General features: G+C 36.0%; 1 protein-coding gene across 1 annotated transcript in view; it reads left to right on the top strand.

Annotated features, from left to right (window-relative positions):
* LOC111149298 (non-SMC condensin I complex subunit G) overlaps nt 1-11,278 on the top strand; it is a 57,764-nt gene extending 46,486 nt beyond the window's left edge. Inside the window, exons 15-21 of the mRNA XM_022506288.1 lie at nt 4,368-4,549; nt 4,825-4,999; nt 6,986-7,147; nt 7,420-7,558; nt 7,947-8,033; nt 9,492-9,561; nt 10,488-11,278. Coding sequence (XP_022361996.1) covers nt 4,368-4,549; nt 4,825-4,999; nt 6,986-7,147; nt 7,420-7,558; nt 7,947-8,033; nt 9,492-9,561; nt 10,488-10,611 — 939 coding nt within the window. The 3' untranslated portion in view covers nt 10,612-11,278. The remainder of the gene's footprint in view (nt 1-4,367; nt 4,550-4,824; nt 5,000-6,985; nt 7,148-7,419; nt 7,559-7,946; nt 8,034-9,491; nt 9,562-10,487) is intronic.
* The last annotated feature ends 976 nt before the right edge of the window (nt 11,279-12,254 follow it).

Here is a 12,254-nt window from a genome sequence, read left to right as displayed (position 1 = left end):
TTTTAATTTATTTGACAGAGATCACAAGTAGGCAGAGAGACAGGCAGAGAGAGAGGAAGGGAAGCAGGCTCCCTGCTGAGCAGAGAGCCCGATGCGGGGCTCGATCCCAGGACTCTGGGATCATGACCTGAGCCGAAGGCAGAGGCTTTAACCCACTGAGCCACCCAGGCGCCCCTACTTACCTCTTTTTCATTTAGCTCTCTTTCTTCAGCTTTTTTTCTTGTTCTTTTATTTAGGATATACTCCTCTGTCTTATTTTCTTTAACTCTGTATCTATTTCTATGTGTTAGGAAGGTCAGCTTTGTCTTCTGCTCTTGAAAGAGTGGCTGTATGAAGAAGAGTTCCTGTTGTGTCCTGAGTGCAGTGTCCCCTGTTCACCAAAACCTGGTGCTTCAGGGGTATCTCCTATGTGTGCTACGAAGCCTCCTGTTGTGGCTGAGCCATGTTTGCCGTCAATCCAGTCATCTGTAATGGTTTTTCCCATTGCTTATTGGCAAGCTTTAGTCCCTATATTTTTAATGGGCCAGTCTGGGGCCACTTCGGGCTTGATTGGGTCAAACTGGGTTTTAGAGATGTGGTCACAGTGAATTGAAAGGGCTGTCCTGGTGTTGTGCCCTGGGAAGCTTTCATTGTTAGGCAGAGCTGGCAGTCAGATTAGATGTCTGCCTTCACCCCACTGCTTTAGCTGCTTTAGAGAATTCCTGCTGTGGGTGAGTTGGAAGGGGTAGGTCTGGAGAATTCAGGAGTGGGGTGTGCTATTAGCAAGGTAGGTGGAAAGTGTTCATCCTGGGCTGGTTCCCTCAAGTGTTGGGTATCTGGGCTGGGGATCAGAGGAGGAAAATGGCACCTGCCAGCTCTGTTCTTGGAGAAAGCTTCTAAAGATCCCTGTTTCTCTAGCACATATTCGGAGATTAGTAAATAAATCTTCCTGTATATTCCAGGCCTTTTTCAAATTATTGCTTCTGTGCTGTATCTTAGCGGGATTGTTTGATATGCTGTCCCTTTAAGGGCAGGGACTGAGTTTCCTATCTCCATTTGTCTCTCCCAGAGCCCAGTTGGGTGATGTTTTCAAGTTCCAGGTGTTAAGCCCCACTGATTATAAGAACTCACAGTGTTAAGCCTCTCTGATTTTCAAAGCCATATGTTATGGGGATTCATTTTCCTAGTGAAGGTCTCCAGTGTCTGGGTACCTAGGGGTGGGGTCTCCTCCTCTCCTCTGTCCAGTGGCTGCAGTGTCCCTCCTGTGGACAGTTCTGTGGGTCAGTTTGGTTCCTGACCATGTCTCCACCCTTCCTGCTCTTTTTGATGTGGCCTCTTCTCTGCATGTAGCTGTGGAGTCTGTTTTGCCAGTCTTTAGGTGGTTTTCTGGATTATTTACACTGATGTGGGTGTTATCTAGGTATATCCATGGGAAGAGATGAGCTTAGGATACTCCTACTTTACCATCTTCCTGGAAGTCCAAGTTTTTTTTTTTTTTTAAGGTAGGCATTTACTACTATAAATTGCCCTGTGAAGACTGTTTATGTTATACTTCATAAGTTTTGGTTTTTGTATTTTTCACTTTAGTGCATTTCTAAGCATTTTCTAAAGTTCACTTTTATGTCTTCTTTAACTCATCGGTATGTAAAAAGTATATTATTTACACATATTTGTGAATTTTATAGTCTTCTGGTGTTGCTTTCTAAGTATATTCTCTAATGGTTTGAGAAGATATTTTGATGTTTTCATTGTTTTTAAATTTATTTTGAGTTGTTTTGGGCCTAAATAGTTTCTATCCATGAGGATATTCCATGTGCCCTTGAGAAGAAAGTGTATTCTGTTATAGTGAAGTGGAGTGGACTACACATTTTTGGTGGGTCTGGTTGGTCTGTAAGATTGTTCAAGTCCTTTTAATTGTTTCCCTATTGATCTGCCTGGGTGTTCTTTCTGTTTCAGAAAGCTCTTCAGTTATTATTGTTGAACTATTTCTTTCAGCATTTTTGCCAATGCTTGTTTATATATTCTGAGGCTCTGTTTGTGTTTTAGCTATACTTTTAATTATCTTTTGATGAATTAACCTTTTTAATATCAGTATTTTTGGTTTTTGTCTCTTTTAACAGTTTTTGACTTACCACATTTTGATTGCAAAATTGTGGTAATCAGTCCTTTCTTATCAGTGATTTAAGTGTAAATAAATTAAACTTACCAGTCAAAAGGCAGATGTTGGTTTTAAATTTTGAGTTAATATTTAATTGATATACTAATTTCCTAATGGGAATTACCCAGTGCTGTGGGCTTGCTGACATTGCACTGGTAGGAAATGACTGAACAGTAAAAGTGTGTGACAAAGGAATGAGGCGTTTTTGTTTTTGTTTTAATAGTACTGGTACCATAATCTCTTTCTGGCAATACTACATTCTGTGATTTTGACTTTTTTTTGTCATCACCAATAAACAAGATCTGACTTACTTCACTGCCCTCTGGGCCATACATAATAAGAGGTTTTTGGTTTTTTTTTTTTTACATGTTTTAAAACTTGCAGTTTGTTTCGTTTCAAATTCCTGACGTTCAACTTCAGATGGAGCACTATTGCTATCAGAAAGTATGTCACAGTTAAACATTTTAAAAAGATGGGGAGCATGTAGCCTTTGGAGTTGTAGACTTGTACATTTGTGTTCTGGTCGCATTTGTGTTAATCTTCAATAAGGTGTTTACTGTCTCTGGCTTTTTTCCTCATCTGCAAAATGGGGATAATGATGCCTATTCACTGGATGCTTCTTTAAGTAAGTCAACAAATATTGGAGGGCAAATTATGTGCCAGTCACTATATGTTCTTGAGAGTACAAGTGCTGAGTGGAACAAAGTTTCTGTCCTCCTGGTTATTGTGACACCTAAGTGAGTTAGTGTGTGGAAAGCACGTGCTAGTGCCCTAGCACTTATTTATCTTGTTGGTCTCTAAATCTTTATTTTTGAGTTTTGGGAAAACTTTTGTAATAGTTTTTGTATTTGCTCAATCCATTGTTTTTATTTGTGTCTCTCTAGTTTAGACTTGTTTTATATTCGTAGATTATAATCTGCAAAGATAATTTCCCTAAAATCTCATTTAAGTCTTTATTTTTCCACCATTACAAAAACCTTACGTGGTTCCACGTCCTGCCTCACTATAGCTCAATATTTTTGCCTGGTTTTGAGGCTCTCTAGTGTGATCACTGAGGATATTTACTGTTCATCAGTAATAATAAATAATAACTTGTATTTGTTGAAGATTTACTATGTGGATAGCACTTTAAAAAAAAATTATTTGAGAGAGAGTGAAAGAGTGGGAGAGGAGCAGAGGGAGAGGTCAAACAGACTCCCCACTGAGCTCTGAGCCTGACCCAGGTTTGGATCTCAAGAGCCTAAGATCATAACTTGAGCTGAAACCAAGAGTCAGACTCTTAACCGACTGAGCCACCCAGGCACCCCTTTGTGGATAGCACTTGTAAGAGTTTTATTTGTAGTATTTCTTTTTCTTTGTATCTGTAATTTATTATCCTTTCTTTTTTAATATGAAAAAAGTGGGGGTACATGGGGCACCTCGGGGGCTCAGTTGAGCATCCGGCTCTTGATTTTTCGCTCAGGTCATGATCTCAGGGTCATGGGATCCAGCCCCACGTGAGAGCAGTACACTTATCAGGAAGTCTGCTTGAGATTCTCTTGCAGTGTACCTTACCCCCCTCACTTGTGCTCCCTCTTTAAAATAAGTATGTCAATCTTTTTTTTTTTTAAGTGGGGTACAGAGTTAATATGCACAGGATCATGTAGCTAGGAAGTGTCAGAGGCTTGACTTTAATAATTCAGTATCAGTAACTAGTTTTAGTTACCTGTCTTTTATGAATATCATAAAAAAACCTCCATTTGAATATCACTGTATCTTTTCCATTTTCTTCTCTAAGGTTTGCTTTGGTTGCTCTTTCTAGGAATTCCTTTTTCCACATGTACACTTTCTATTCCCATTTCCCCTTTATTCATAACACATTGTTACTCCCTCTGGAGGGTCCATTTATAGGTTACCTTCCTCTGATGGCAGGGATGTTACTGAGTGTTTTCTATATCTTATCTCATGAGCAGCATCTAATACATTACTATTTTGACTTCTGGTTTCACAATATTTAAAAGGGCTTTTGGTTCTTCTAAAAAATTTGGAGGGAATTGAGGTTTTCTTAGCTAGACTAGTAATTTGTCATATAGCCTTAACCTAAAATCTTTTTATGCATCTTTAAGAAATTCATAGTATGCGTGATTTTTTGATAGTTCATAGAAAAATATTGTAGGACCGGCTACATTGCAAGGCTTAAAAACAAAATACAAATTAAAGAAATTCTTTTAATGAAACTCATTTTTATTAGGTGTCTGAACTCAGGACAGGAGCTGCAGAAGGACTAGCCAAGCTGATGTTCTCAGGGCTCCTGGTCAGCAGCAGGATTCTTTCTCGTCTTGTCTTGTTATGGTACAATCCTGTGACTGAAGAGGATGTTCGACTTCGACATTGCCTAGGCGTGTTCTTCCCCATGTTTGCTTATGCGAGCAGGTATTTAGTTATATTGATAAATTAGAATCTGACTTGAAGTTAAATTCAGGTTCCCCATGAGTCATATCTATAAATATAATTTTGTCACTCTTCCTTGTTTTTCAGTGGTTAGTAATGAAAATGAGAACTTACCTAGATTTTATTTACCTGAATTATTTGTCTCTTTCTTAGATGAAAATATACTGTATCTTGATGGGGTGAATTTTATACTTTTTTTTTTTGAGAATCATATGCCTTTTCTTTGCTCACATACTTTTCAAATTGTTTTTCAATAGGACTAATCAGGAATGTTTTGAAGAAGCCTTTCTTCCAACTCTGCAAACACTGGCCAGTGCTCCTGCATCTTCTCCTTTAGCTGAAGTAGATATCACTAATGTTGCTGAGTTACTTGTAGATTTGACAAGACCAAGTGGATTAAATCCTCAGGCCAAGAATTCACAAGATTATCAGGTGGGTGAGTATATTAGCTTACGGATGGTAAGGATGATGACTATCATACAGGTCAGTTTTTGATAAAACAATCCTTTTCATAGGTTCCTAGAAAGAGAGGCCATGGTTTGATCTTGAGATTTCTGGTCTTTATGGTGGCACATACCACAAAGGAAGAAAAAGACCTTTTAGGAAATATGGTGATAATTGATCATAAAAAGACAAAAGCAATTTGCTACTGAAATTCAGAACTTGCCAAAAACTCATCTCTCTTACTACCCCTTCCCAACCTAGAGCTGGCTATTTAACATTCTGAAAAATGTCCTATGTTTATCTAGGACTCATTGAGCCTTCAAAGGTTGGCTTAACTGCTACGTTTCTGAGATAAGGAAGGAGAATTCAAAGAATGAAGGTATTAAGGAGGGCAGGTATAGCATGGAGCACTGGTTGTGGTGCATAAACAATGAATCTTGGAACACTGAAAAAATTAAAAAAAAAAACAAACTTAAAAAAAAAAAAAGAATGAAGGTCGCCTCAAGCTCATCTTTGTTTTTAATTCAAAGAAGATAAGTTAACTGCAAACTGTCCCATAAATTAAATTTAAGCTGAGTTTTGGACCCTTTGATATCATTTGTATTATTGAATATCATTTGTAATACTGAAAATTATTATTGAACATATCACTTGTAATATTGAAAATTAATGTGTTATTAGTGATTTCAGATGCCAGCTAATTAAGTTGAAAGTATAGGTTTTTAATTTTATTTATTATTATTAATTTGGTTACTGTATACTCCATTTGTTAAGTTACATGTTATTGGAGAGAAGATTACAAAGGATATTAAGGCAAAATATAGTAAGGATAGGTGATAGAGCTACTAAGTGCTTTAGGACTTAAGAAGGCAGGGTTCATGTAGCAGGGGCAATGAGTATAGCATTACTGGTAAAATTCAGTTTGGTCTTGTTGGGATTTGTACAGTGGTTTGGGTAGAGAAGAAGACTTTAGGTAAAAGTGATTAAATGTAGCTGGCTATCCAAGTCATACAGGGGACTATGGAAGAACCCATTTTGGCTAAAGAGCCAGAATGGCCCTGTTGAAGGCAGAACATTAAGGTAGGGAATTTGGAGTTGGCTGTATTTGCTGTAATAGGGTATATACTGAAAGGCTTAATGGGATGAAAGTTACCTATGGAGAAGCTCAGTTTGGTGGCCAGTATCATTATATGAGGTGAACCGGTGAGAAGAATAGAGAGTGAATATTAAGAGGGCAGTTGGAAACCTATATAATTAAGAGATAAAAACTTGTAGAGAAAGGATAAGAGCAATAGAAAGTAGAAAGAAAGAATAGTAGATGGTGATGTGGAAAGGAAAAATATGGGTGTTCAAGACATGAAGAAGGAACTTAGGGAGGCAAGGAAGATGGAGTCCAACCAAGATAACACTAAGGTCCTGAGTATGGGTTACAGAAGACTTCCAAGGAGCTGTTGACATCTTTTAATTGCAGAGTTTTCTCCTGATTGACATCCTGGAGGAGTGAGGGAAGTGGGTTGGGGCAGAGGAAGAAATTGAGCTGTCATGCAGTCTTAAACCCCCAGCTCATGCCACAGGAAGTTCCAGAACTGGGTCCTTTAAGTTGTCCAGATGGAGACAAGGCTGGCCTGTTGTACCTGCATATCTTCCAGGCATTGAACGTGGACTAATGTGGCAGGCCCCACAGTCTTCAGCCTGGATCCGTTCTGCACCTGAGAACTTTTAGCCTCCAGAACTCAAAGTAGCTGGTGGATGAATGCTTCATTCATGAAGGGGGTGGTTCTGGACTCTGTACCACAGCATCCTCTATAAGAAGAGGGAGAGTTCAGTTTGGGAGGAATATGTTAAATTTGGTTTTAGACATTTTGCATTTGGGATTATTGCAAGATAATTAGTTGGAAATATTTGTTAGATGTGTAGGAACTATATTGTAATACCATTTCCAGTTTATAAAACTTTTTTCTCTTGATTTTCTAGGCCTTATCAGTTCATGACAATCTGGCTATAAAAATTTGCAATGAGATCTTAACATGTCCATGTTCACCAGAAATTCGGGTCTATACAAAAGCCTTGGGTTCTTTAGAACTCAGTAGCAACCTTGCTCAAGATCTTTTGGTTTTGTTGAATGAAATTTTGGAGGTAAAGTAGTTTCTAATTACTCTGTGTGTAAATTATTATGTACAAATTTTTTATTAGAGTAGAATTTATGTGGTTGTATTAAATGTGGTAGTAAATTATACATAATGTTGGCAAATTGTGTCTGCTCATTTGAAGTAAATATTTTCTTCGTAAATTTGATAGGAGTTTTTAAATGTTTTTAAACATCTTGATATCCATATATAGCTTTTTTGAAAAAAGTTAAGGATTAAATTAAATTAATTAAAAACCATTAATTATGTTTTTTGTTATAGCAAGTAAAAGATAGGACATGTCTGAGATCTCTGGAGAAAATCAAGATTCAGTTAGAAAAAGGAAATAAAGAATATGATGGCCAAGTGGTAGCGGCACAGGATGCCAACATGACTATGACTGCTTTTCAAATTGAAGATGGTAATAACATATTAACCTGAGTATTTGTAAGATTCTGTCCTTTTCATCTCTAGAGCCACTTTTTTTCTCTTCTAACGTGGTTGGATTTCAGAAATGAAGGGAAAATGTTTCTAATTAATTCCCTTAGGAAGTATATTACTGATAAGTGTTTATTTTACTTTCATAATTTTTTTTTTTTTTTTTAATGTGTATGTTTTTCACCATATGACCATGCCTACTGTCTTAGGTTTCCTTTGCTTTCCAATATTCACATTTTTTGGAACGCTGATTTATGATCATTTTCAGTAGCTGCTAATGGTACTGGTTTGTCATATCTGTTTTATGAAAAATTGACTTGGAAAGACCATTTAAAATATTTAATGAAGAATTGTATTATTTCCTTTAACAGAAAAAAGTAAAGAAGCATATAAAACTCCTCTCAGGGATGTAAAAGCAACCCGAGCATCAAAATCCACTCAGCAAAAGACTAACAGAGGTAGTGTATGGATCTTTATAATAAAACTTTTCAGTTCTGTTTTCCAATGAAATATTCACTTTGCAAGTTTCCTTGTTGATAAAGATTTTAAATGTGTCAGGTATCCTTTATTTTCAGTTCTTTCAGCTGATACTAGGTTTTGCTTTGTGTCTCAGATTCTAATACCAGTGTTGCTCCAAGTGCTTTTGATTGAAAGAGATATGATGCAATGTATCATATTGCCAAGGACTATTTGGATTAAATTAAGATTCTTTTATTAGAAGATCAATGATGATTTTATATTGTCAGTTATTCTGTCCTTTGTATGATTAAGCACTTTTGAAAACCTTTTATCCCTGTAGTACTTATCTGGGCTTCTGTTTTCCTTTTTCCCATTTTATTTTATAATTTCTCAACATCATTTCTTTCCCAAGGAGTATCCAACAATAAGGGATTTGTTGGAATAAAGTAAATGTTGACTATTAGAGGATCACTTGGAAAAAAAATCTGAAATTCAACAACTTTTTATTGTTTTATTATTATTACAAAAGCAATTCATGCTTATTACAGAAGAATCAGAAAATACATGCAAGCAAACTAATATAAAGAACACAAATCATCCCACCCACGAGCCAACCATTATTTTAATTCTTAAAAAACAATTTTGAGGCCCTTTCCTATGCAGATTTAATTTTTTCTGAATGGAATCTGGCCATAATATTTTTGTAGCCAATCACTTATTTACATGCTTATTGTTGGGTATTGTTCCAAATTAGTCCCATATTGTTGGATGTTTTCTTGGGGTTAGCTGCATTATAAGCAATTATGTAAGGTTTTGGAGAAAAACAGTAAGTTTCACATGAATAATAAATAGGATATATAAATTTCAACCCAATGTTCATATGGAGAAATTTGATCCGATTCTTATACATAAATGAGGAGCATCATGGTTTGCTAAACTTTGTCTTCTTAACTTTGGGAGTTTCTAGCAAGTAGAATTTTTGCAATCTTCAGCATTTTGTTAGAAGATCTAGTTTTTATACTGAAAAATGTTTTATAACACATTTGAATTGGCCATATATACGATGGAATATTTTATAAGAAGCCATTACCTTACATTAAAGTTCTCTCTCTCCCGGACCTGCTGATGGGCTTACCCTACTTTTCTCCCCTTAGTTTTCATTAGTTTCTCTGTAGGTTATGTGCTATGGCCATAATAGAAGTACTTCTCTTTACATAGCATGTTTTTCATATTCTCCTTTCTCCCATACATATTTAACTAAAATTTGCCTCCCTATAATTTGATTTCCATATTTTCCTTTGCCTATTATTCAAGTTTACAAAAGAAATTAATAAATGGCTGGTAACTAGGAAGAAATGTGTTGCAGAGGGAAAATGAAGGATTTGGGTAGCCCAGAAAATAGAAACACTAAGCAACTGAGAATAAATTTTGATAATGAATTTTATACTGTCTTGAAGGACGGAGAAAAGTGACAGCTTCAGCTAGGATGAACAGGAGGCGTCAGACTGTGGAGGTTGACTCTGAAAGGTATGCCATATAAATCTAGAAAATGTTTTTTGTTTTTTGGTTTTTTTTTGTCTAGGAGTAGAAAAGAAATTATAGTTTGCTTCCACTGTGAAAGAGAGAATCTCACTATGTAACAAGATACTCAGTGATAACTGCAAATAGCAAGGTCTTGGATATATATATTGTCTAGAATTCCATTATCAAGAGCATTTGACCTCCTATGGCTTGTATGCTTTTCTTACTGGGATGGCCCTTAGTCCTAGGTGATCATGTTTAATATGTTCTTTCAGTTTATATTTCCATGTATGCCTCTAACTATAAGATTGTGTGTAGGACTCCTTCGATCTTGAATTAGCAAACTCTGAGGATTTAGATTTCGGTTCTTGACATTTATAAGCAGGATTAATCTATCATGGTAAATTGTATATACTTGTGGCATAGTGTTTATTTTTAGATTCTACAAATTAAGCCACTGTTGTAAGCTGATACTTTATAGTTGCCCAAGTTCATCTATTGGTAAAATCGTAATGTGTGTATTTTCAGTATATAACTTTTAAGTTTTGATTAAAATGTTTTGAGGAAACTTGCTTTTTACAGAGTGTTTTAAGAATTTATTGCCTAAATTAAGAGAACTTAAAATGTTTTCTCACTTTGTGTTGTCCTCCAAAATTATTTTGGGTAGTTCCTATTTAATCATTTCATTGCAAAATTTTATTGTTTTCCTTGTAATACCAGGTTCCATATAGAAATAAAAAGCAATTAGCTAGGTTTTTTTATGATCTATCTGGCCAGACAGCCAGTTAGTCTTTTTTTGGTTTTAGTTTTAAACTTAGTAAAATCAGGATATCAATTACACACTGATAAAATGACAGAAACAGAGTTTTATTGATAAATAAACTTGTTTTAAAGCTTGTATTTAAATTGGTGTATTTTCAACATCTATTTAGTGATCCCGAAATTCCAGAGCCAGAATCAGAAATGAAGATGAGATTGCCAAGACGAGCCAAAACAGCAGCACTAGAAAAAAGTAAACTTAACCTTGCACAGTTTCTCAATGAAGATATAAGTTAGAAGAGATGATGGAGGTGAAGTCCTTTTAACAATGTCCTTTAAAATTATGTTCAGTTCTCTGCTTTAATAAAGTTACGCTTGTATCAAAATTAGAAAATGCCTGATGTTTTGTAGGATTTTGTGCTATGTGACTCCACATTACTTTGGCCTGTACTGAAACATTAGGACAGCGCCTGTCCGAGTGCTCCCCAGAAGCCTGCAGCGGTCCCCTGGGTGTAACCAGCTAGGTCTAAGGAGGGCCTAGGAACTGGCTTCGTAAATCGGCTTCTCAGGTGATGTGTATGAACTCTCACACTTAGTATCATGGCGTTCTGGACAGCTTCTCAGTGTAACTAGCTAGTAGCTTGCATTTGAGAAGCTTATGATTTAGATGGGGCACATCCAACATAGATGAAAACACTTTAGAACATTTAAAAAGGGACATCTCAAGGGCAAATGAAGTACCACAAACTAGCTAGGAAAGAGCTTACCTTTGGGGAGGAGGACTGCTACAGTGAATCCAAAGTTCCCAGCATCTAAGTTGAACAGTTATTTTGATAATTTTGTGATTCTTACACTAAAAACATTTTGGTAATGCAACCCGGATGGATAATTTCTCTTCTTATAATATTTGCATATGAGAGTCCTAGTTTGCTTATGTTTCTGATGGTGTTTCTTGGGTTAGATGTTCAAATATACATGTTTTTTTTTTTTTTTATTTTTATTTTTTTAAAGTAATCTTTACACCCAATATGGGGCTTGAACATATGCCCCAAATCAAGAGTCACACGCTCTCTACTGACTGAGCCAGCCAGGCACCCCCACTTACACATATTAATTATGGAGTTGCTTTCTACATTTTTGGCATAACAAAATAAATATTGTGGATAATAAAAGACAATTCTAGTGGGAAAAACATGACAGGAAGTCTTTTACATACTAGTTTATGAGCACTGTTTCTTCACTGTCAGTTTCATTTTTCTTCCCAAATTGGCACTTTCCTCACTTATGGAACCGAGTATGAACTCAGTCCTCTTTCCGTCTGCAACACCCAGCAAAACATGTTTTCTTATCCCGCTGATTACCTTTTCTCTTTATTATCCAGAATAGAAATGCCCTAACATTGGATCTGTTTTAATAATAATTGTGCTTTTTAAGATTTAGGCCATTTATTTAAGATAATGTTCTAAGATAGAGCTAAATTAAGATCATTGTGCTTTTTAGAACCAAATTGCTATATTACATACATATATGTGCTTTATAAAACTCAGAAATATAAAAGGAGCCTGAAAGTTACAAAGTAAGAATGCTTATTAAGCAAAAGGAAAAGGCTGATATGGTGGTGGTATAAAACAATAAAAACCAGATGATTGTTTTTCATTCTGTTGGCTCTGTGTCTTCCTGTGCTTCAAATTCCTTACGTAAGTCTTATTTTGTTAAATCCCTGTCACTTTAAAAATAATTTTTGGGGGTGAGGGAGGAAGGGAGGTGATTTTGAGGAAGAAATAGGACTTAAAGTTTACACAGAATGTGTAAGGAAAAGTGTTTAGAAACACCATAGACTAAATCCCATTTATCCCACAGTCAGGCTATCCAAAGGGAAGAACCCATGTTCTTATATATTTCCATGGATCACCATACCAAAGCTTTTTTTCTCTGGCATG

Source organism: Enhydra lutris, unplaced genomic scaffold, assembly GCF_002288905.1.
Source record: "Enhydra lutris kenyoni isolate GAN:26980312 unplaced genomic scaffold, ASM228890v2 scaffoldscaffold21, whole genome shotgun sequence".
Classification (NCBI taxonomy): Eukaryota; Metazoa; Chordata; class Mammalia; order Carnivora; family Mustelidae; genus Enhydra; species Enhydra lutris.
The sequence above is the reverse complement of the archived record's forward strand: the minus strand, read 5'-3'. Positions and strand labels throughout refer to the sequence as shown.